The sequence below is a fragment of the Chelonia mydas genome, chromosome 21 (genome assembly GCF_015237465.2).
Source record: "Chelonia mydas isolate rCheMyd1 chromosome 21, rCheMyd1.pri.v2, whole genome shotgun sequence".
NCBI lineage: Eukaryota > Metazoa > Chordata > Testudines > Cheloniidae > Chelonia > Chelonia mydas.
The window spans coordinates 2,409,922-2,433,917 of NC_051261.2; the positions used below are offsets into that span (position 1 = coordinate 2,409,922).

Sequence of the window (23,996 nt, forward strand, 5' to 3'; positions counted from 1 at the left end):
CTCATTCAGCACCCCATGCATCTGCTGCTCCCATAATTCACTAGCTGAGTTACGGGGCTGTGAATGGTGCAAAGAGCGGCCTGCTCAGCCCCAGCCAGAGCGCAAACGGCAGCTGAGCGGGAGGGAGGCTAAGAGAGATTCTCTCTCAAGCTGAGACGAGGCCGGGAAGGGAAAGGCCTGGCATGGCTCCTGCTTAGTTTTCTTTCCACAGAAATGAACACACCCGGTTACATGATTCCTGCCTACTTTACCTCTGCCCCTGCCATGAGCCCAGGTTTATCTCCTAAGCCTCTTTAGAGACTCGTGTGCGGCTCCAGGAAGGGGGAACATATTTGTCCTGTCCCCAGCTTCATACTATCCCCCCCCGTAAACAGTGCCCAGCGCTGCCCCCTGCCTCGGCTTCTGCCAGCAGCATTGTGCTCCGCCCGTGAATCCAGCTCCCCCGTCCCCTGGGAGCAGTGCCCAGCTGCTCGGGGACAGCCGAGGCACTGCTTGAGAGCTGTACAGACAAGCACCACAGTGTTTTCCTCTCACCCTTTATTTTGGAAGCACCATTGCACGGGGCCTGATGGCCAGGAGCTACAGCCCAGCTGGTCCCCAGGCGCTAACCCGCAGTTACTCAGCATCACCGCAACACCTGAGCAGGGCTGTAGCCAGCCACTTGGAAGCAGCTCCAGGCCCTGCCGCTGGGCTCTGGAAACGGCTCCAGCTCAGAGGAGAGGGTTCGGTTGACCAGTAGCTGGGAATTTTATTGCAATGATTTGATTTTCAAAAACAGGTTTCCATGTGTGGAAAAGGTGAGCCCCAGAGGAGGCGCTGGGTTTCTGCAGTGCCAGTTCAGGCCGGTCAGGTTAGCCACGGGTGGGATTTTTTTTTTTAAAGTGTCATTTTTCAAAAATTGGACGTGAAATCGTTGTTTAAGCCATTGTGCGGCAATGTCGGCAAACAGCCAGGGCTTCCTGCTGCAGCTCCCCGTCCTGACAGCGGCCAGAGAGGGGACAGGGGGGAGAGGGTGCAAACAAACTCCTCACACGGCCAAGCAGACCAGTTTCCGAGTCCAGCTGCCCTTGTGCTTCCAAGAGTTTACAGAATCGCACTGGCTCAGGTTAGCGACCAGGCCTCAGGGCTGGGCCCAGATCCTACATCGACCAGGCTAATGGGTAGGAGTCGGGGCTGGGTCCATGTGAGAGGGGGGCGTTGGGATAGGGGGTAGAGTCGGGTCTACGCTCCCAGATCAATCCCTGCACTGCTCCCCTCTGCTGCCCCGCCCCGGGGTGCTTGGAAAGCCCCCGGCAGCAAGCGAGGTGGCTGAGGGGACCAGACAGAGGGCGACGGGAGGTTGCAGAGCGAGGCAGGAGACGCCCCGCTGGTGCTGACATGGCAGTAGGACGAGCTGCAGGTGATGTCTCAGTGCTCGTGTCTCCACGCTGGCTCCACTTGCTGCTGGATGTGGTTCCCTGTAGAGAGATGCCGGGCGGCTGTGAGGGGGGAGCAGAGCAGCGCCCAGGAAGGCTGGGGGTGGGGAGCAGGGCAACGTCTGTGTAGGGCACAGGAGGGGGCGAGCAGTGTACCCCTCAGTTCCCCCCTTTCTCTGGAAGGCGGTCAGGGCTGGTGGCAGGGGCAGGAGCCTGCAGTCGCCTGAGAGACCCCAGAGAGGTGCAACGGGGATGGACACTCTCCCAAGGCTGCCTACAAGGGGGTGCCAGTGCCAGGCTAAAGGGGGATTCCGGGAAGTGAACGCCTGCCCAACGCGGACCTTGGCTGAGACCCACCAAACTCGTTGCACAGAGCAGCGGCTGTCTGCTTTGCATAAACGTACACCTGTGCTCCCCCAGCCCCCGCTGCTCCCCCCACACATGCTGGGCCTGTCAGCGGGACACCAGAGGGCATGGCTGAGTCACAAGTCATGCTACTGGGCCCCAAAATGCTGTTGCAGCCAGGCCATATCTCACCCCCATGGCCCCCACCCCCCCAAAGAGCTGGGGAGAGGGCTGCCCTGTCGGACCCAGATTGGGTGCAAGCTTGTGCTGCTCTTACCTGCTGACTGCGTGCTCAAGCAGAGAGAGCTAAGCTCGTCCACCAGGGCATCCTCTTCCGTGCTCTCTTCAGTGTAGGGACACCCCGTGTACCCACCCTTCGCTATGCAGTACCTGAGAAACCTGCAGGTACAACCAAAGGTGCCCATTAGCACTGGGCATGGCCCACCTCCTCAGTGCAGGGAGAGCCCGCTGGGCATGGCCCGCCTCGGCGGGGGCCTGCTGGGCAGCTTGCAAACCTGTGTGAGAAAGGCCAATGGCACGGTCAACCCGCTCCTGAGAGCACCCAGCCAGAGCCAGCAGGCCTGGGGCCAGCAATGGAGGATGAAGGGCCTGACCTGTCTCTGTGCTGCGGGCAGCGACCACTGCAATTCTGGGCCCAGAGGCATCTTGCATTTCCACAGGCACGACCGTCCCCAAGTTCTGCAGCCACCTCTGGGGGGCAGCCGTTCAGGGCAACACTCCCCTTTCTGTCCTAAGGACGGGGCAGAAGGGTGACACCTCGGCTGGGATTTCACCAGGATCCCAGCACTCATCCCTAGCTTACAGAAAGAGCCCTGAGGTCTTTAACGACCACAAGTGGCAAGGGCTTGGAACAGGGTTTAAACGTCTCCTTCAAAAGATGGTGTGTCCCCGCCCCCCGCACGCTGCGGGGTCACTGGCTCTGTCCTGACCCCAAGGGAAGTGTAGTGCCACCTCCAGATCTCCCAGCCTCGCTTCCCGGCCCAGTGCCGGCCCTCCTCTCCGCTTGTCACCTCAGAGCGGGTCCCACCACGTGGGGCCCGGTCGCAGGCTGGTGTCCGAGCAGCCACCCGAAGGTGCCAACCCCTGCGAATGGGGCACTGCGTTTCAGGCCGGAGGAGGGGTCCACGTGGTTTGGGGGACGGGGGAGCCCCCTGGGAAGAGGCAGAGGACAGGAAGGAGGAGGCTGCAGGATGCAACTTACGTGTTCCAGTGAGGATCCTTGCTAAGCACGGCCGGGTTGCCCACGATTATTAACAGAGCCTTGGCTCTGGTGATGGCCACATTGAACCTCTAAACAGAGAGAGCAGGATGAGGCCCCTCAGCGCCCAGGATGGGCAGGGGAGCCGGCCCAGACTGCCCTGCCCCACAGCTCTAGGGCCGGTCCCTAGCCCCAGCACTTTCTGGCTGTCAGTGGGCTAATGGGAGGGGTGGGGCAGTGTGCGGACCAGGATCTGTGAGTCCCCAGGGTGCAGCTCCTCAGCTGGCTGGCCTCAGGTGGGTTTCACTGTGGCTGTGTGGACTAGCTCTGAGCAAGGCTAGCTGATAGTCCGAGCCCCGTCTACACCACTGGCACTGCACCCGCAGGGAATGCTGCGTCCTGAGAAGGGCCTGGACCGAGTGCAGCTCTGCTATGTTTGGTCACAGGCTTTGCTTCCCGCTTGGCCAGACTGGCACACAACCGTGTGAGGGGCAGAAGGGCTCTCCGCAGGTGCCCCGTCTCCTGCCCAGCCAGGAAGGGTTAAAGGGTGTTCCTTTCCACAGGTGCCCCCGCTCTGGCAGGAAGCGGAGTGGGGAAGGGCTCTGCTGGGATCAGCGCTCGCTCGTCACCGCTGATGAGGCTCAGGCCCGAGGAAGGCTTTGGAGCAAGTGGTTCTGACAAGCCCCAGGGCCAGAGCACGCTGCCCGGGCCAGGCACAGTCTGTGTCAGCTGGTGCAAGTGCTCTAGGCTCTGCCGGATGTTCGGCCCCTTGGCCAAGCAGCTGCAGCTGACCCAAGGTGAGCAGAGACCCTGGCGGGCAGGGAGGATTCCTGTCTCCCCAGTGTGGGGAGCTGGTGTGGGAGGCCAGGCCTGCGGGACTGACCTGAATGCTGGGTGCTAAGCAGCCTGGCCCTGTGGGAGCCGGCTCTGCCCCAGGCTTTGGACGCAGGGCGGGGAATGCCCAAGCCGTGGGGTTCTGGACCTTGCACCATTGCCTCCGACTGCCACACGGGAGCTAGGGAACGGGCCCCACTGCGAGCGCAGCCTCACTTGCCCTCCTGTCCTGGGGCTAGTGGCCCGTGCCCCTGGAGCAAGGGCAGTGGTCTCTCCCTGATACTGTCCCCAGGGCAGGCTCTGTGCGCTGGGGGAAGGGTTGTGTGACTGGGGCCTTGGAGGGAGGGGGGGCTTTGATTTGCTACCTGAGGTCCTGCAGCCGGTCACTAGCAGAGCCTGGAATAGGACCCAGAGTCCTGGCCCTGCTCTGCCCACTAGCCCACACTTCCTGTCCATGGCTGCAAAGCAGCCGGTAGTTTATTTTATACCATGAATCAGCCATGGCCTGTGAAACCGGGGGGAGCGGTGAGGGGGTGGGCAGTGAGGAAGATGGGGTGGGGATGGCTGGCAGCTCTGCACCCCGGCTGAGAGCCCATGACTGCCCTCAGGGCTCCACAGTCTCCTCGGGGCCAGGCTGGGGCAGCAGGGGCAGGGTGCCTACCTTGGGGTTCTTGAGGAAGCCCAGTTTGAACTTTTCATCCATGCTGAGGTATTCGGTGCAGCTGCGCACGGTGGAGATGAGGAGCACGCGCCGCTCCTGGCCCTGGAACTCCTCCACCGAGCCCACCTAGCAGGGAGCAGAGGGCAGGGATCTCCATCCCCCATTGGCAGCCTCCCTCACACCCCCCGCCTCCCCCAGCTGTGCAGGGGGCGCTTCCCTCGGCTGCTCTGAAGGGATCCTGTGGGGCAGAGCGTCCCCCCAACCTCCTCCCCTGCTCTTGTGACTCTGGCCGATGGGGGAGCGGGACGGAGCCCGTCTCGCCCCAGCACTCCGGCTGCAGGGCTCACAAAGGAGAGGCAGCCCACAGCTGCGCTGCTGCCCTCTCCGCATGGCCGGAGCACTCTGCCCTCCAAGCCCAAGGGATGGGGGGCCCCAGGCTGGCCTGGTGTCTGCTGGCGGAGAGCTGCCCCCCGGCCCAGCGCCAAGCGAGACCCACTGCTGAGCTGGGACAGTCTGGCATCAGGCTGGGCGTGGCTGTTGGCGTAGCTGCCGGGCCATAGCCGTTACTCCAGGTGCGGCCCAGGGGGGGAGGGAGGGACTTACCTTCAGCTCCTTGATGTCTGGGAGGTTCATCAGGTCTTGGTCTATTTTCGTGATGGCTAGTCTGATCTTCTCTACCTGGGGAAGGGACGAGGGAGGAGTGGATGGGACTCCTGCCGCCCTCGGGAGCTCCTGGCTCCCAGCCCCGTGATCGCTCCTCTCATAGCCTGTACGCCCTTGTGATGGCCAGCTGCCTGTGGCCTCTGGCCACTGGGTCCCGCCCGCCCTGTTCGGTCTCCGCCATCTCTCTGAGATAACACCCTCGACCCCTCAGCCAAGTGCCGGGCAGGCTCCTGCTCTAGGTTGCTCCGATGCAACTGGCCAGAGAATACCACTGGGGTTCCCCGGCCCCATCCGGCAGGTCCCTCCATCTGGGGCAATTCCCCAGGGCTCCTGGCCCCTGCCCCAAGGGGGCTCCCCCACACGGGGCACTGCGTGCTCCCTCCAGATACTCAGCAGAGAGTGGAGCTTGATGGGGTGCAGCAGGGAGACGGCATGTGGGGCTAAGGAGCCTGGGAGGGGGCGCTGAGGGCTGGGCTGCCTGCCCCTCTGCAGGGCTCCTGATGTGTGGGGAAGGCAGCCCTGGGGGCCGGGCTGCATCTCACCTGCTTCCTGTAGGGGGAGATGATACCGATCTCCTTGGGGGAGATCCTGGAGCGGCCCTGCTTGCCCTGACTCTGCAGCAGTTTCTTGAGGTAGGTGACCAGGGTTTCGACCTCCAATGTGTTGAAGAACGAGGGGCTGTTACCCTCTCGCTGGTCCTCCCCGGAGACTCCGTGGAAGATGATCGGGAAGCCCTGGAGGGAGAGCGCCACGGTCAGGGCTGCAGCTAGCCCCGTGGCCAGCAGGGGTGCTTGGCGCTGCCCCGCCCGGGGTGGGGACTAGGCTGGGTGCCTGCTCCCCGCCCCACCCTCACCTGCGTAGGCAGCTCCTCCCAGGCGCAGTAGGAATAGCTGAGGAGTCGGTCGGCGCACTCCTGCAGCTCCCCGTCGTAGAACTGCTGGTTGGGGATCTGGAGGAGGGCGGCGTGGGACCTGGGGAAGAAGCCGCAACAGCATTTCTGGGGGTGCTCGGCTGCTCCTCAGACCCGCCTGCACTGCAGCAGCCTTGAGGCCCCCTCCCCGCTCACCAGCAACAGGAGGGGCCCCAGAAACCTCTGCTCTGGGCACAGAGTGGCCATGGCCGGGCTTCCGGGCAGGGAGGGCAGAACCCAGGAATCCAGGTTGCTCCGTCCAAGGTCTCTTGCCCTTGGGTGACGATTAAATGAGCCCCACGCCAGGCAGGTGGGTATCAGACCAATGGACAGACACGAGCATCCCAGGCTGAGCCAGCAGAATGGGGGCGGGAAGCCTTTGCTGCTGGCAGCCCGGCTCTGACAGCCCCCCCGGCGCCCGCACACCACAGCGTCGGTCCCGGGGGGGCGGATACGGCACCTGTAGTTCCGCAGTAACTTGGTGACGAACTGCGGGTTGTAGCTCTTGGCTCCCTTTTGGTAGAGGGAGTTCTGCAGCATGAGCCTCTCCAGCAGCGAGACCTCTGCAAGAGAGAGCAGTGCCCCGGTTACCAGCGCCCCCCTGGCCTGGGACTGTGCCCCTGCGAGCAGCCCCACGGAGTCAGGCTTGTCATAGCCTGGCCTGGGCCTCTCTGAGCAGGGGGCAGGAGCTTCAGTGGCTCTCGTGGGGGAGACTTTCACCCGCCCATCACGGAGCGAGCCTCTCCCTGTTCTCCAGAGGCGCCCAGGGTCACTAACTTGCTATTGCGGGGGCTGTGCACAGCCAGATGGCCCCTGAGCCCAGACGAGTGGGGCAGATCAGCATGTCTGAGAACTCCCCGCTCTCCACCCGGTGCCTTTGCCCTCTGTTCCACTCACCTAACCCGTGTTCGATGGCCAATGGGGACCTCAGGATTGGACCCAGCTGCTTGGGATCTCCCGCCAACACCAGCTGCCCCGCCTTGGTGTTGGTCTCCTGGTCCATCGCTGTCAGAATTCCTGGGGCAGAGAGACAGCTGAGGCGGCTGGGCGGGGTAGGAGATCCCTGCCCAGGCAGGTCGCTGACTGATCCCCGCACAGTGAGGAGTCGCTGAAGGGCCCCATCCCGGCTGTAGCTGCCTCGAGCAGCCGGGAGGGGCTCCCCCAAGCTTACAGCGCAGAGAAGGGGCTGCATGCAGGACCCGGAATCCACCGCCAGGGGCAAGTGCTGGCCAGCCCCAGGCGCTGGCCATCTGTCTGAGCAGGAGTGAGGCAGCCGGGTCCAAGGCCGCGGGCGTGCGGGGCAGGGTGGATGAGGTGATGCCCGGGGGTGCAGTGCTCCTGTCCCCAGATCCCTACTCACCTGCGATGGCAACCAGGCTCTCCGGCTCCACCGCGTGGCCACACTCGTCGATGAAGACGTGGGAGAAATGGCCCTCAGGGAAGCTGGCGGTTACCAGCCTGCAGGGGAGAGGGAGAGGCAGTGAACAAGCCTGTACAGCGCTGGCTCCCTGCCCTGCCACCTGCATAGCCAGACTGCTCCACCAAGGCCTTCTGCGGGACCTGCCCATGCCGCTGGCCCCCTCCTGAGCACGGCAATGCCCCCTCCCCACCGAGCAGGGGCTTCCATGGCCATGCCCAGGGCTGGGCAGGGGGAGAACTCCTCCCCTGGAGTCTGAGGGGATGGCCCTCCCCTTTTACAGAAAGTGACCAATGCGGCCTGATGATGTGCCCCCGTCCTGTGCCCTCCGGTCAGCCCCTGCCCACGTCTCTCTGTTACGCCTCTTCCCCCGGTAAACCCTGCCCAAAGAATTCCCTTCTCTTCCCCCAGCATAGCCAGGTATCCCCCAGTCACATCCCTACTGTGCTCCCCCAGCACAGTCGCAGTCATCCGAAGTGGGGTTTGCACCGGGCCCCTCCTACCTTCCTGCCGTCACCAGGGTGGTGATGATGACCCGGTAGTGCTGCAGCTTCTCCTTGCTCGGGTACACATGGCACTGCTGGGCATCGTCCCAGTTACAGCAGGGCTACGAACACCAACAGCATTTAGACAAGGTCTGGGATCGGAGCTGTGTTTCCCTTGGGGAAGTTGGGGGCAGACACATCTCCCCCCAGAAAGCCCTGAGACAACTGGGAGTGGCATGTGCGTCTTGGCTGGTGACCTGAGGGTCCTGCAGGGAGGGCAGGGACCCCTATCGACCGTGCAGCCTGGGGAGGTGACTACAGCTGCTGGAACATGGAAGTCCCTTCCCACAAGGAAATGACAGTTTTGAAAAAAACTTTTGTCCTGAATTGGCATTTTTCGGCTTGGGAGAGGCCTGCCTGGGAAGCTGTCCTCAATTTCACTCTGTGCCTGTCTGCGGAAAGTGAAACTGACAGGAGCCTTCCAGGCGGGCTGCCCTGTCTATTTTTCCCAACGCAAAACTGATTTCCACCCCCAATTTCAATTTTCCCATGGAAAATTTGAAGTATGCTAAAGGGCATCATAAAATCCTTCAGAGAGGAAAATTCCTGCCCAGCTCCACGGGCGATGTCTCTTTGGGTGCCTCTTGGGGTGCCAGGGGTGCACATGTACCTTGATCTCCTCCGGCACCTGGCGATAGTCCCTGCTGCTGGCATTGATCCTATAGATGCTGCCCTTGTCCAGGTGTTTCATCAGGCGCTGGCACAGCAGGTCCGAGGCGCTGTTGGAGGGTGCACAGGCCAAGATATGGGAGTCCTTCAGGCAGCTGACCACCTGAGAACGAGGAAGAGCTTAGCAGCCCAGGCAGGAGGAAATGGATACAGACGGGAGAGAGGGGCTGTGGGCCGGCTGACTGCCCTGGACTGGGAAGCCAGAGGATCTCCTCACCTGTTTGATGGCCTCCACCATGGTGACGGTCTTGCCGGTCCCTGGCGGCCCAAAGATGAGGTATGGTGCCGGCCTGGCCATCCCCGTGACGATCTGCCGCACAGCGTCGCACTGCTCCTGGTTGGTCTCCAGGCTCCGGTCAAACAGCCTGAGGGGAAATGGAGCCGGGCAGGTGCTGAGGGGAAGACCAGGCCCTGCTGCGTGTGACCACCCCGCTCCCCACACAGCCAGCCCTCAGAGTGGGTTTCTTCTGAAGCCAGGCACTCACCTGAGCCGGCCTCCCTCGGGGAGGAGGGACTTTCCGTATGAGAAGGATGGGAAGAGGATGTCACCCAGGTTCCTCTTCTTGGCCAGCTCCACGGCCCGGTGCTGCACCCGCAGCGGCAGCCGGTTGAAGGTAAAGATCACATCGAACTTCAGGTTATTCACGAAGCTCTTCAGCAGGCTGAAAAAGAGCGAACAGGGTTGGACAGAGCGCTAGGCACCCCTCCCCAGGCACTGTCCTGCCCAGTCCCACCCTCCCCGCTACTGCGCGTGGTTCCCACTCCCACCCCCTCAGCCTGGCACTCCTGCACCCCACAGCACAGCACCTCCCCCTCTGCTGCACTCCCCCAGGCAGTCACCCATCAGTGCTAACAGCAGGGGCTGCTTCGCTTGCATCATGCAGCTGCCTTGGACCTGGCCCGAGCCCCTCCAGTCTTGTTCCATGCAGACCACTCGGTGCCACCAGTCAGGGCCCAGCTTTCCCAGCCCCAGGGGCTGGCCCAAGCCCCCCAGGGACACGGGCGCAACTCACTTCGGGGAGAAGCCCAGCTTGACCCTCTCCAGCTCCACGGCATGCACGTAGCCCTTGTACTGGACATGCTGGGGCAAGGTGCGCTGGTCGCTGGGGGTGACAAACAGGTGATCGCCCTTCAGCACGGACGGGCGGTTCTCTGCCACGCCAGGGACCTAGGGACAGAGCAGAGAAGGGGCAGCTCAGCGGGGAGCATGCCTGGCTGTGCTCCCCTGGCAGCCAACCCTCCTGCGGGCCCCTTCCTCCATACTGGCAGCCCAGACGTGAAAGGAGGGGGCCGCTGCAGGGCCATGCACCGCCATCAGGCCTTGGCTCTCACCTCCAGGATGAGCAGCCTCTTGTTCTGAGTGTCCTTCACCATCGGGGCATCCTGCATGTCATAGCGCCGGATGTCCACCTCCATCTGGAGCTCCTCCAGGTGCAGCAGCAGCTGGAACTTCTCCTGGTAGTTCTCAAACTGAAGCTTGGCTGCCAGGGACTCCCTGCAGGGCCAGTGCCAGCCAGAGGTTATCCTGACCTCGCCGGGCACAGCGGGGATGGACTAGCGGCACGACAGAGGAGGCAGCAAGCTCCAGGTGCCCTGCAGCGTGGCAGGGCCTCAGAGGCAAGGGGCGGGGCGAGCAGTGGCAGTAAAGGCTGTCATGTGTCTCTCTGGCTTAGTGTCTGGGAGAAGGAATCTCTGCCTGGCCCCAGCGCCAGGAACCACTGGGATACTGAGCTTGCTCCTGGGGCCCTGCTTTCTGGGCAGCTCACCTAAGGGGGGCTTCTGGCTAAGGGGTGCTGGGCCCCATGGCTGTGCGGGGCAAGGCGCTCTTCCTTGGGAGGTCAATGAGGCCACCAGTGCGGTGTAAGCAGGACGATTCCCCCCACCCCCACTCCCACGAGCACTCACTGCAGCCTGCTGCGCTCGGCGCTGACCGTGTCCTTCAGGTCCTTTGCGTAGCTGTAGAAGTCCAGCGGGATCACCTGCTCGAGCTCGGGGTGCTGGGAGCTAGGCAGACGAGATGCAGGGTTACTGCAGGGCTCTGCAGGAGTGAGCTCCTCGCCCTGCCCAGCCGGTGGGACAGACTCCAGCGCTGGGGCTCAGGTAGGGGGATGCTGGCTCTCAGGACCCGGGTGGCTGGGGTCTCCAGCCAGCTGCCTCCCCACACACACAGAAAATGGAGAGGTGGCTGGGTCACCTCCCTGGGGTGGAACTACCGGGAACTAAAGGGCTCGTTCATTTAGCACAGAAAGGTGGAACAAGAACCGATGGCTGGAAGCTGATGCCAGGCAAATTCCAACTGGAAACAAGGTACCAGTGGGTAACACAGCTGGCGATCAGCCGCTGGACGTGGTGATTCTCCAGCTCTTGACTGGAAGATGCTTTAACCAAACACAAGTTACTGGGCTCACCCTGCGGTTCCTGGGGTAGGGGCAGGCCTGTGCTATCCAGGGGCTCAGACTAGAAGAGCCAACGGTCCCTTTGGCTCTATGAAAGCCCAGCAGGTGCTTTCGCCCCAGCTAGGGAATGGGGTTGGATCCCAGCTGCACATAGAATCATAGGACTGGAAGATAGAGAGGTCATCTAGTCCAGTCCCCTGCACTCATGGCAGGACCAGGTATTATCTAGACCATCCCTGGCAGGTGTTTGTCCAACCTGCACTTAAAAATCTCCAGTGATGGTGATTCCACAACTTCCCGAGGCAATTTATTCCAGTGCTTAACCACCCTGACAGTTAGGAAGTTTTTCCTAATGTCCAGCCTAAACCACCCTTGCTGCAATTTAAGCCCATTGCTTCTTGTCCTGTGCTCAGAGGTTAAGAAAAACTATTTTTCTCCCTCCTCCTTGTAACAACCTTTTATGTACTTGAAAACTGTTATCATGTCCCCTCTCAGTCTTCTCTTTTCCAGACTAAACAAACCCAATTTTATCAATCTTCCCTCATAGCTCATGTTTTCTAGACCTTTAATCATTTTTGTTGCTCTTCTCTGCACTTTTTTTTTTTTCTCCAATTTGCCCACATCTTTCCTGAAATGTGGCGCCCAGAACTGGACACAATAGTCAGGTTGAGGCCTAATCAGTGTGTAATAGAGCAGAAGAATTGCGTCTCGTGTCTTGCTTACAACACTCCTGCTAATACATCCCAGAATGATGTTTGCTTTTTTTGCAACAGACTTACACTGTTGCCTCATATTTAGCTTATGGTCCACAATGACCCCCACATCCCTCTCTGCAGTCCTCCTTCCTACGCAGTCATTGCCCATTTTGTATGTGTGCCACTGATTGTTCCTTCCTAAGTGAAGTACTTTACATTTGTCCTTATTGAATTTCATCCTATTTACTTCAGACCATTTCTCCAGTTTGTCCAGATCATTTTGAAGTTTAATCCTAACCTCCAAAGCACTTGCAACCCCCCCCAGCTTGGTATCGTCTGCAAACTTTGTAAGTGTATTCTCTAAGCCATTATCTAAATCATTGATGAAGATACTGAACAGAACAGGACGCAGAACTGATCCCTGTGGACCCCACTCATTATGCCCTTCCAGCATGACTGAACCACTGATAACTACTCTCTGGGAATGGTTTTCCAACCAATTTTGCACCAATATCCGTCCCTTCAGCCAGTGATGCTGGGTGCAAGCTGCCTGGCCCAACTCTCCCCCTGCATACCTGTCGGGAGGGACGCCATCCTCTGTGGTGACCATGACCGTCTTCTTCAGGTTGGCCTGGTAAGGCCTGTATGGTGCCGTGGGCCCCAGCTGCTCAGCCAGCCGGCTGTTGGCTATGGCAGAGACGAATCGCCCGATGCTGAAGGGCCCGTCCTGCTCCTTGGTGAACTCGAACAGCACGGTGACGGGGAAGTAACCATAATACTGAGTCAGGCACCGCGCCTCGATCAAGTAAGAGTCCCCTGCAGTCAAAGGGGATGTGTGAACAGGGAGCTCCCCCTTCCGGGGTCCCCACGTGCTTCCCTCACCCTCCCAGGGGCCCTGGGCATTTCACCCCACGGCAACACTCTGCCAAGTCTCTGACGCTAACTCAGACGTCCAGGAAGGCGGCTGTCCATGAGTGTGTGTGCGGGGGGGGAGAATGGGAGAAGAGCGCTCAGAAGCTCTCTATGCTGCCATGTCCACTGGCAGGGCAGAGTGTGAGCAAGGCCTGCAGTTCCTCCTTCCACACCCCTACGCGCCACCCTCACCCACATACCCAGATGGCTTGGCAACTGCACCTACCATGCTTGCTTCCCCAAAGCTGCGTGCACCAGATGGGGGAGCCAGGACGATGCAGAGAAAGGGGTACAGACAGCAGACCATACACTGCCCACTATTGTGATTCAGCCACCTCTTGGCTTGAATGCAGCAGCTGTTTCAGTCACACAGCTTTGCTGAAGGTCAGTGTGGGACCAGATGCGAAGGAGAACCTTGCTCCTGTGGCAAGCTGGACCCTCTTACCTGGCTGCAACACCCGGGGCTGCTGTCTGGTCACCTGGCTCTCATCGTGGAAGGTGATCTCGCACTGCTTCCGAAGCGCTCTGTATCCTAGCAGCGTCACATCCTCGGTGCCGTTGTTCTGAACCCAAATACTGGCTGTTGCGGCCTCGTTGGGCGTAACGGGGAAGCGGATGCGCCCGTTCCCCCGGTCGTGCTCTGAGAGAATCTCCACCCTGTGTTTCCCACCGATGAACTCCGCTCTGAGGGCAGAGGGTGCGGGTTGGATGTGCGTGTACAGTCCCAGCTGGCCTGCGTCTCTGCGGGCCGGCGCTGCCCTAGGAGCCGATTCCCTCTTGTTACAACAGAGAATCTGGGCAGGAGTCCCTCGGGGTCCAGACCCTGCTGGGGCTCTGGGGCTGGGCCAACCCCTCGATGCAAAGACTCCTGTCGATTTCAGAGGCGTTTGGCTCAGGCCCACAGAGCGGGCCGAATGCTGCCGGAGCAGGCACTCCTTGTTCAGCCCTCCTGCTTCTGCCCCGCCCCCCCAGTTGCCCCGTCCTGCTGGGAGGGGAGCCCACGAACAGCCTGTGAGCTGCCAACGTTTAGCCTGCTCTGGGCTGCCCCTGCCTAGGGGCTCGTTGTCCCTTTGGCCCGTGCTGCTCTTACAGCAAGGGGGGTTCCAGGCTGTGCCTGGGTGGGCTTTGGTACCTCTCCTTGGCACGTCCTCTGCGGGGAGGCTGATCGGTGCCCGCCTCCTGGCTGTCCGTGGGGGGCTCCTCTGGCCTGGGTGTCCAGTACTGGTTGGTAACCTTCACTTTCTTTTTCACCTGGGGAAGGAGAGCAATTGTCCAGCGGGTAGGAGCCGGCAGAGGAGTGGAGGCTTCCAGCATGTGGCAGGGCAGCCCTGGAGAAGCTGGGGCAGGGAGCAGAGTGGACTCACAAAGCCTGTGGGCTCAGCTGGGCTGGCCCCAGGGCTGAGCCGGGCTGTGCTGGAGCGCACTCCCCTGAACCAGCTGATGGTGGCGGGCTCGGCGGTTCGCACCCCCATATTCAACATGCAGCCAGGCCCAGCAGTGAGAGCTGTAGGTGCATCGGCCTGCCCAGGACGGGGAGCCCCACCGTTTGAGCCGCTTCACGCCCGCCCAGCCCTGGATTCTGGCCTGCAGGGAACAGTCCTGCCCGTAGCAAGGGAGGAGGCACCAGCCCCAGGGCTCCCCGAGGGCGCAGGGATGTTGGGAACGGACCTCGGCAACTGGGCCCTCGTCTGCCAGGGGAGCCGAGATGCAGCAGCGCTGCCAGGGGCCGCGTGGGCAGCACCTACCTTCCAGAAGCGCACGAAGTCTCCCCGTACCTCGGCCCGGCCGCTCTGGCCCAGGGTGAACAGGATGGAGGAGAAGTTGGGCGTCTTCGTAACATTCCTGCAGAAATGACAGAGCGGGAGAGTCTGTGACTGCGGGATGCCCAGACCCGGGGCGCATCTCCAGGGCGGGACTGAGCTGGCAGGATGCAGGAGGGAGAGGAGCAGGGGCAGGGAGATGCCAGTGTTTGGGGCGAGGAGCATTCCCCCGCTCCTCTGGTAGGAGAGCGATGGGCTAGGGTCAGCCCTGGCCCTCTGTACCACTGCCACCTGGGAAGCAGCAGGGCCGTGCTCTGCTCTGGGGAGAGGGGCCCCGACTGCAGTGAGTGGGGGGGTCTCTTCGTCATCTCCAACCAAATCCTATGCCGCCGCCTGCCACATGGGCAACTCAGCAGGAGCCCCAGGGCATTGCTCGAACTCAGCATGGGCACCCCGAGCTCTGCCATTCCCCTGCGCTGGCATCTTCCCTGGGGGGCGACCGTCCCCAGCAACTGCAACCCAGGCGGGGCTCACAGTGCCGGGGCTTAGTAGTAGCTGCAGATCCAGCTGCCGCCCACAGCGCAGGGATAGCCTGGGAGCAGGGCTGGTCTATTCCCTGCTCACGCAGCGACGGGCTGGCCAGCAAAGCCAGCCGCAGCCAGCTGCACACAAGGAACTCCAGTGGGAAACAAGCCCAGGGCCTGGGGGTCAGGGCTGGTGCTGCAATAGCCTCAACGTGCTATGGCCGGGTGAGCCTGGCAGCACTTGGGGAGACTGAGCCTTAGCCCGGCTAGAGGTTAGAGCAAAGCCTGGGGGTTCTCTCCCCAGCAACGACACCGATTCACCGTGTGACCGAGCGCAAAGGGTGTAATCCCTGCCCGGGGGATGGGGTCAGGCCGGATCAGCCAACGTGCACTAGGGGGATCTCAGGGGAGACCCCAACCAGTGGGCGGGACATGCGTACACGTGCGTGTGTGCAGACACCTTCCAGCCAGGAAGGTGGCGGGGGTCGCAGGGGTAGGGCCCTGCCCCCACCTTGTGGAGAGGGCCAATGGGCTGGAGCAGGGAGCTGGGCCAGCCCCGTTGGACAGGATCCCCTGTGGGGTGAGTGCGGGGTGGGCTCAGTCTCAACAGACCGACCCCCACCCCCGGGGCAGGACCCCACTCTGGGGATGGGGAAGGTGGGGGCCCCCACTTGCCATAGTGTGCAGGCCAGGGTGGGGGACCATGAGGCTGCTGGCCTGGCAACTTTGCTCAGTGTTTGCAAAGTCGGGTCTGAAGAGCTGGAGCAAAGGCTGCCGGCCGGTACACGAGGGCCACAGAGATGCCCTGCTGCCCTGGGCGTGCAGGGGATGGTACCGGAGCAGAGCTCCCAGCAGCAGGCCCAACGCTTACCTGGCGGGGTCAGACGAGTGTTTGCCCAGGACAGCAACCACACCTCAACCCGCTCCTGCCTGAGCCCCTGGGGCCTGCCTCCGCCTGGCCTTGGTGTGCACTGGACTCTGCTGCCCCTGCTGCAGACGCCCCTCTGCCCGGATGGCGCAGGGCTGTCGCTGCACAGCAGCCATGAGCAATCCTGAGCCTGCTGCCCGCCCACGCCGCCAGAGGCCGGTGCCCTGATGCCAGAGGCATCCCCTTGTCACTACAAATGCTAGTGCTAGTCCCACTGGACAGGCCCATGCTCACCCCAAAGCCCTGGGGGCTGGGAGGTGTTTGTGTGTCTGTCCCACCCCATCCCGTTCCAAGGCCCATCTCTACTGCTGGGATGGGTCGAATCCGGCTCTGAATCCGAATGGAGCAGGGCCCCCAGCGCTGCATGTCTCAGCCTGCTGGCTGCTGGGGAGGGGGTAGAGGAGAGCTGGCGGGGGCTCCTTTCATTCCCAGCCAAGGGCCAATGACAGGGCCGTCCCACAGCAGTTAGCCCCAGGACCCAGAGTCCTCGATCCAAGGCCAGATGGGCCTGGGGTGAGCATCTGTTCTGGCCCCTGTAGAACACCAGCCAAGGAACAGCTGAGTTCATTCCTGCTGGAATAGAGCCCCTCTCTCAGGAAAACATCCTCTCCCGGCTCCCCAAGTGCTCAGGAGGGGGAAGCCAGGGTGGTATTTTATTTGTGGGTACCTATTTGCAGCTGCCTTCTGATAGTTTGGCAGACTGGCCTGTCAGTGATTAACTGGGGCTGTCAGGTGCCCAGGGCCAGACTGAGTTGTGCTGGCAGGGGAATGCTCCAAAGCAGGGGGCCCCTCTTGGCGGGTTGAGTTGTGCAGCCATGGGCCAGATCCTCATCTGTGTCAATGGCTGGAACTGGGCCAAAGCCAGCGGCACTGTGCTGATCTACCCCGGGTGAGGATCCGGCCCAGGATCTCATACCAGGACGCAGGGAGCCGTTCAGCCGTCGGCCTGAGCAGAAGACCGGCTTCCCCGGCCAATGCTGTTTCCTGCCACCCAGCCAGGATGGAGGCGCTCACCTCTCCGGCCTGACTTACGAGTGATTTGGGTCGGGGTCCGTGGCAGCGCCCGGGCTGCACCCCATCAGCCAGGGGAGAGGTGGTTTGCCCTGGATTTGATCTTAACAGAATGGCAAGCCCCAGTGGAGTGGGGTGCGTTTCCTTCCTGGTCTGGGGCGACACAGACTCTCCTCTCCCTGCTTGGGAGTTTGATGGCTTCCCAATCAGCCACAGCCCTTAAGTGAAACTTCCTCCCCCTGCCCTGCTGGCCCCATCCCACCTGGCCATGCTCCATACAGGGGGGCTTGCAGCTGTCCCCAGCCCCTGCACGCAGGGTGCCAAGCAGAAATCCTCCCAGACCCAGGTAATGTGGACGAGGAAAGGTGTTCTCCCTAGCAACAGGCCTGGACAATGGGGCGCTCTTGGAGTGAGGGATCAGCCATCCGCACCCCGCTCCCTCTCTGTGGGTCTGCCTGTTACCTGGTCCTGAACTCCTGGTTGTAGATGGTCCTTAGTGCCTCCCGGCTGCTCACAGCTTCTCTGCCTGTGTCTTTTAGGAGCTGCACAAACTGATCCCCAAACTCCCTCCTCTCCCGAAAGGTGAACTTGGGCATCTCCTCTGGCTCCGCTGCTCGCCCCCAGACCTTCTTCTGTCCTGTCCTGTGGGGCGGCCTGGCTCAGCAGCTCCTGGCCAGTGCTTCTGCTTGTGAAACCTGCCAGCAAAGTGCTTATCAAAGAGGGAAGATGTTAGCAAACTCTCAGCAGGCAGAAACGAAAGTGAAAGAGGCTGTGTGCATCCTGGAGACAGCCCCCTGCCCGGGCTGGGGGTGGGAACAGCACTGGCCTGGGAGCCAGGCCCTCTAGCAGCAGCTGCAAAGGCCGGGGGGAGGTCTCAGGAACCTCCTCTTCAAGGGCTCTGAGAAAGTCCCTACCCTGAGGCCAGGGCGAGAGCAAGTGCTTGGCAGGGCTCAGCCCAGTCTGGGCAAAGTTTTCTGTGGAAGCTCTGAATAAAAATCAGAACCGCTCCCCTTCCTCTGAGAGCTCCACCCGCCCAGCCATGCCGCTTTGGCCTGCTCCCTGCAAGGACTCACACCGGCTCCCGTGCCTGAGGCACCTGTTGGCTCTCGGCCTGCCCTGGGGCAGAGGGCTGCATGCAGGCCAGGGACTCCTTTTGGAGTTTGTTGGTTTGTTTCATATTCATGTTATACAGGTTACTCTGTTTATTTTGGAAAAGGCAGGTCAAAGCAATGGGCCTGTCCTTGGAGCAGCAGGTGAGGCATTTGGGATGGGCCTTGGTTCATGGGGGAGTTCATGCCACCGTCTCTGGCAGCTCCCCAAAGAAGCCCCCCCATGAGCTTTTCCCTTATTAGTGAGGGCTCTGCTGTGCCAGAGGGGTGAATTTTCAACCAGCGCCTTTGTCCCGGCGCTTTAGGCTCTTTTAGCTATGCAGGGCTCAGGCCGCAGAGTGCCCTGACCATTAGGACAAAGTCCTTGGCCTAAACTGGGTATTCTGTGGAAGCCAGTGCAGAGGGCAGAGGGCAGGGCCCATGGGCTCACGGCAGCCGGTGTTGTTGGGGGGATGTGCGGCAGTGCTCTGCACTAGTCGAGTCTCCGGCGCGCTGAAGGCTTCGTGCCTGCGAATATTGCACTGTGCAATCCCATCCAGCGGTGATGTGGGCTCGTTGTGGGGGGAGTGGAGGTAATGGGGAAGCTGGGTTCTCCTCCCAGCTCTGCCGCTGGCTGCTCCCTGGATGACCTTGGCTGGGTTACTTCCCCCTTCTTTGCCTCTGCTCTCCCCATCGGCTGAGCCACCTCTGCAAATGCCTGAATTCTGAAAATGGGTCCCCTGGTGTCTCAGGGAGAAATCTCCTCTCTATGGTGGCCACAGGATGCCAGGGTATAATGGCTGCTAGTCAGCCTGGCACAGTGTGTTTCGGCTCCGGCTAGCTTTCCTTTTGATCAGTTCTAGTCTGGAGATGCTGCTGTCCCCTAGCATCCTTTTATATCTCCAGACAGGCTGCTCTGAGTCTGCGGAACTAGCTCCGTCTGTCGTATTAGCGTGGAAGTGCTAAGAATATCTGCACTGGGACAGAAGTCACCTGGATCTTGCTGGCCATGAGTCAGTCCAAGAATGTTTGTAAATTTATTTCTATAGCATACCAAGTTTAACTACACCAATGCTTGCTCCTGTGCACCTAAGTGCATCCCGAGCTGTTGTATTCCACTTTCCATCAGTGGCTCTCAAAACACTTCATGGAGGAGGGCAGTATCATTATCCCTATTTTACAAATGTGGAAACCGAGGCACGACGCGGGGAAGTGACTAGCCCCAGGTGTCCCAGCAGGTGTGTGGCAGAGCCAGGATCAGAGCCTGGGCCAGTGATAGCCCTGGTCTCCTGACTCCCAGTCCAGTCTTCCAGCCATTAGACCATACTACCTCTCCTCCATTCTGCAGCTTTGTAATCACAGGTTCTGGTAGATACCCTGGGCATTAGATACAGATTTGATGTTTAAGCAGTTGGACCCAGACCCTGCAAATACTTATTCAGGTGTTGACCATAGTGCATGGGAGTCATTCCATTCCTCGTGAGCGTGTGCAGGATCAGAGTGAAAGGGCTCTATGCCACCCTGCTACCCCAGCGATTTCACTGAAATAACTCTGGCTTGACAGGGCAGAACTTGGCCTACATTTGCTGTTCTGGGGCTCTCGGCAGAGTGAGCCTTGAGCCTCCCCCAGTTGGCATTGTGCTTGTCTTACAGCTCTGCAGTTTTGACTCCCCAGCACAGAATGATCTGTGCCTTTGAAAAATTAAAACCCTCTATCATAGCCTGGCTGCGCCCTAATCAACAGGCTGGTGACTCAGTCACTGGCTGGGCAAGTCAAGTGAGTAAACTAGCTGATGGCTCCCTGCCTCAGAGAAGCGAAGTTATCCTGGCTCAGAAGAAGGTCGGGGAAAGGGGCAGCAGAGGAAGAGGCCAGGCAGCAGATCCCTTTGCTTGCAGGCAGGAGGCTGATTTTGTGCCTAGGGAGAGGACAGGGGCGGCGGGTTTGTAGAAATTTTGGTGGTGCCCAGAATGCCCAGAGCCCACCCCAAGGTCTAGGAGGGAGTTTGGGTCAGGGGAGGAGGTCTGGGGTGCAGGCTCTGGGCTGGGGCAGGGGCTGGGGGTGCAGGAGGAGGGGTTGAGGGGTGCAGGCTCTGGGAGGGAGTTTGGGGGCAGGAGGGGGGTGGTGGGAAGGGGTGCAAGCTCTGGGAGGGGGTGGGGGATGCGGGGGGGGGTGGGAGGTGTAGGCTCTGCGAGGGGGTCAGAGGTGCGGCGCTTACCAGGGCTCCTAGGCAGGGTGGGCCGGGGATCTCCATGTGCTGCTCCCCCCCCAGGCACTGCCCCCACAGCTTCCCATTGGCTGCAGGGGTGCCTGGGGCAGGAACAGCGCAGAGACCCCGACCCCGATGCCCCCGGCCGGCAGCCACATGGAGCGACAGGCAGCAGCCGCTCCAGTCTGGTCTGACTGGTGGTGTGTGGACCCCCCCCGGCCGCTTTAAATTGCGGTGGGGAGGGAGAGACCCGGGCCAGGGACGTTCCTGCTGCCCGGGGCCCGGAGAACTGGCTGCCCATGGAGGGGCCATTCTTCAGGGCGAACAGTTATGACCTAGGTCGCTGCTATTTTCATTCTGGGAAAGGCAGCCAGGCCAGGGGGACAGAAGAGAGATTGATCGCACCCCCTGCACACACCACGGAAGGCTGGCCGCGTGGAGAAGGCATTTTCTTCTGGGAGCTAAGGGTCATATGCCCAGCTCTGTCACTTGTTCACAGTGTGATTTTGGGCAAGGCCCTTTGCCTTTCTGTGCCTCAGTTTCCTACTTGTACACCAGGGACGTGGTACTTCCCCGCCCCAGAGGCTCAAATACTACTGGAAGATTGTAAAATATTCAGATTTCCAGGCCAACTATCATAGGTCCCCAGGCATGGGGTGTAATGCCATTTATTCCTTTTCAGGAGTCACTGGAGGAAAGGTCCTTCGGGGAGCACTGCAAACTCCCAGTAAGTGGGAGAGGGCTGGTGGGCTCATGGGTCAGCAAAGGGGGTGATTTAGAGAGGCTCTGGTGCTGAAGGTTTGTTATGACCATGTCTCTCCATAAACTGGCTTGTGTGTAATTGACTCACTCTCGTAGGTGTGGTTTGGGGGTTTAACTTGGGTTATGACTTGATTAGCACTAGCCCTTTCCTCTCCCTCCATGACTCTGGTGCAGCTCCCCCAGCGCTGGCAATGGTAAGACAGGGGTCCAGGTGGCTCCTAGCGCTGCCACTGAAAGCTGTTCTGAGAAATTTTCTCACAAAATGAGCCTGCTGAAACAGAACCTTACTGTCCAGGAAGCAGGACTAACTTCTTACAAGAGCCCCTGAATGACCGAACCCAGGTTACGGTCATCAAAGTGGACAGCACTGGCATTCAGCTACTTGATTAGAAAGGGAATACGCGGGTGGGGGGTTATGGGAACATCAGAGCAATGCAAGGAAGGAATGCTGAATGTTAATAGGTTCATTGAGAACACTTTGTAATTCAGCACCTTCCACCCAACCACCTCAAATGCTTTGCTAACATTGTGGCAACTGAGATGCTGGCCTACCATTTATGCAAACATCTTTACCTTTGTCCTCCCCACCCACAGATGGTTTACTCAACTGCTGCATATTGTCTCAGTCTAAGGCTTTGTCTATTTTACAAGTGGCACCAGTTTAACAAACAATGGATTTTTAGTTGATTTAGGGCTTGTCTACCTAAGGAGACGTTTGTGATTAACTCCATGTGTGGATACCCTTATTCTGGAATAAAAGTGCTTTTTGTTCCTGTTTAGCTTAACCCACTTTATGCTTTCAAAGACTGTCCACACATGGCATTCTTCAGGAACAGCTATTGCTGTTTAAATTCACACCCTACCTTACTCATTAACTTTCAAGTGCAGACAAGCCCTTAGTTAAACTAGTGCAAACCTCCTGTATGGAGACTCTGACATCAATTGAAATGTGGGTTATACTGAGTTAGCACAAGCAGGTTCCTTACAATCCTTAATTAAATCAATTACACCAGTTTTTTTAATTTTTTAAAATCCATTTTAGTTAAGCTTGTAACACTGACAAGGCCCTAGCTTGTGAACTCACTAGTACAGGGAGTCTCTGTTGCTTATTTGAACAGTGCATTGTCCAGTGAGGTTTCGATCAGGTCCTTGGACGCTACTGCAGTAAGATGGTCAAGTGTCAATATACCCCTCTGAGATAGTTGGTAAGTTTCCATTGTTTGTTTTAAAAATTAGGGAAATGGAGGCAGAGCAAGGAAGCAATTTACCCAAAGTCACATGGGAGAGCAGCAGCAGAGCTAGGAACCGAACCCAGATCTCTTGCTCACAGCTCTGCTCTGAGCACCCTCGCAAGTTACTGTCAATCACATTTTGTTAGAGAGGACAAGGTGGGTGAGGTAATATCTTTTAGTGCAGTGGTGCCAAACTTTATTACACAAGTGGGCCACATAAACCAAAGCACAACCTTGTGTGGGTCAAACAGATTCTCTGTCAGGGGCTGACAGCCTGAGCCCTGCTGTGGGCCTTATGAAATGCTCTGGTGGGCCCTATATGGCCCACGGGCTGTAGGTTGGGCACCCCTATTTTATTGGACCAACTTCAGTTGATGAAAGAGACAAGCTTTCACAGTATCCTACTGTGTGTTTTGTTGGCATACATTCTTAAAGTGCAATACGTTAAGGCTTATACTGAAGAGGGAAAGAGGATTAGGAAATACTGTGCACATATAACCTGACTGAGTTAACGGCAGAATCTTAACCTTTTGGAATTCCCTGACACAAATGTTTGATCTTGAAACTTTGTTACATTAATGCTGGTGGATATCATCACATGTAGTTTGAAGGTTATTTAAAAGAGCAAATCAGCAGGTAACTGGCTTACACAGTTCATTGCAATGGATATGCCAACAGACTGTAAAACAACCAATTAGGGTGCAGATATGCACAATGTGTATTATTCCTATTTGTACCATAAGGTATCTGACAGAACTCTGATTGTTCCCAGGCGTTAGCTGTAGCCGTGATACACTACCGCATGAATTATTGAGAGTTCGGTGGATACCATATAACATATCAAGGTACTACAGGGACAGACGGTATAAGCCCTGTGTGGAATACTGGAATAGGAGAGATTGTTTTGCAGTCCTCACAGGCATGCGAATATAGCAGCTTTCAGTTCAGGACTCCAATTCTAAGCTGGTTTATGTGAGATGGTGGAAAAATTGCTGGTAGCCTAGTGTATAGTACTGCCCTCACTGTTGCTACCCCAAACTACTCATGTCAGGATATGCATCATTATAGCAGGGTGCAGAGCTGAGTTCCTCTAGCAGGTAACTGTATTTTGATTAGGCATAAATATCAAAGATCATAAAGGACAGACACAAGTAGCTTTAGAACAAAGACTGGTGTATTTCTACCGGAACAGATGACACACAGGATGTGTGAGGGATGAATGCATGGATATTCTGAATGGCAAATACAAATCTATTTTATTCTGACAAAACTTCTCACGAGGACTGGAACACCGACACTCTTATTTTGTGGTATTACTGAGCAAACCTGATGTTTAATGCACAACCTGCCATTTTTCTTTGCATTTTTAATAATAGGAAGACAGCTTTAAGAAGACCTTGGGAAAGGCGGAAGGACGACGAAGTGTAAACCAAGCAGAGTGAATCAGCTGTACAGAGTTCATTTAGCAGTGCATCCATGTTCTGGTTTCTTAGGCCATGTCTACACTAGCTAGCATACCGATGCAGCTGTGCCACTGTGAGATCGCTCGTGAAGCCGCTCTATGTCGATGGGAGAGAGCTCTCCCGTCGACATAATTAAACCACCTCAAATGAGCGGCGCTAGCTACGTTGGCAGGAGAATGTCTCCAGCCAACACAGCGCTATCCACACCGGTGCTTCTGTCGGGGTAACTTGTGTTGCTCAGGGTGTGGTTTTATTCACACCTATGAGTGATATCAGTTATATTGACAAAAGTGCTAGTGTAGACATGGCCTTAGAGAGAGAGAAAATGTCCTTCTCTCTT

General features: G+C 58.8%; 1 protein-coding gene across 2 annotated transcripts; it reads right to left on the reverse strand.

Moving 5' to 3' along the window:
- Window positions 1–522: 522 nt before the first annotated feature.
- On the reverse strand, window positions 523–18,856 carry MOV10 (Mov10 RISC complex RNA helicase). Of its 2 annotated transcripts, none has more exons than XM_007059618.4 (22): window positions 17,367–18,856; window positions 14,427–14,523; window positions 13,814–13,932; window positions 13,127–13,365; window positions 12,345–12,585; window positions 10,584–10,682; window positions 10,011–10,173; window positions 9,692–9,846; window positions 9,164–9,340; window positions 8,896–9,043; window positions 8,620–8,781; window positions 7,968–8,071; window positions 7,408–7,505; window positions 6,945–7,064; window positions 6,508–6,610; window positions 5,991–6,108; window positions 5,680–5,871; window positions 5,078–5,152; window positions 4,475–4,600; window positions 2,983–3,071; window positions 2,038–2,159; window positions 523–1,457 (listed from the first exon to the last, which is right to left on the reverse strand). In XM_007059618.4, exons 1-22 carry the CDS (start codon window positions 17,498–17,500, stop codon window positions 1,408–1,410), a joined length of 2,931 nt encoding a protein of 976 aa, XP_007059680.2. In that variant the 5' UTR covers window positions 17,501–18,856; the 3' UTR covers window positions 523–1,407. The 2 variants fall into 2 exon arrangements, with proteins under 2 accessions (XP_007059680.2, XP_043389359.1); XM_043533424.1 differs by having other exon boundaries at window positions 523–1,462; window positions 2,028–2,159; window positions 17,367–17,808.
- Window positions 18,857–23,996: the final 5,140 nt, after the last annotated feature.

Excerpts from the sequence above, each read along its gene's own strand:
- MOV10 (XM_043533424.1), bottom strand. The coding sequence starts at position 17,500 with ATGCCCAAGTTCACCTTTCGGGAGAGGAGGGAGTTTGGGGATCAGTTT. Across the intron at positions 7,506-7,967 it reads ACCCTGGTGACGGCAGGAAG|GCTGGTAACCGCCAGCTTCC; the intron begins GTAGGAGGGGCC and ends TCTCCCCTGCAG. Across the intron at positions 3,072-4,474 it reads GCTTCCTCAAGAACCCCAAG|AGGTTCAATGTGGCCATCAC; the intron begins GTAGGCACCCTG and ends CTCTCTGTTTAG.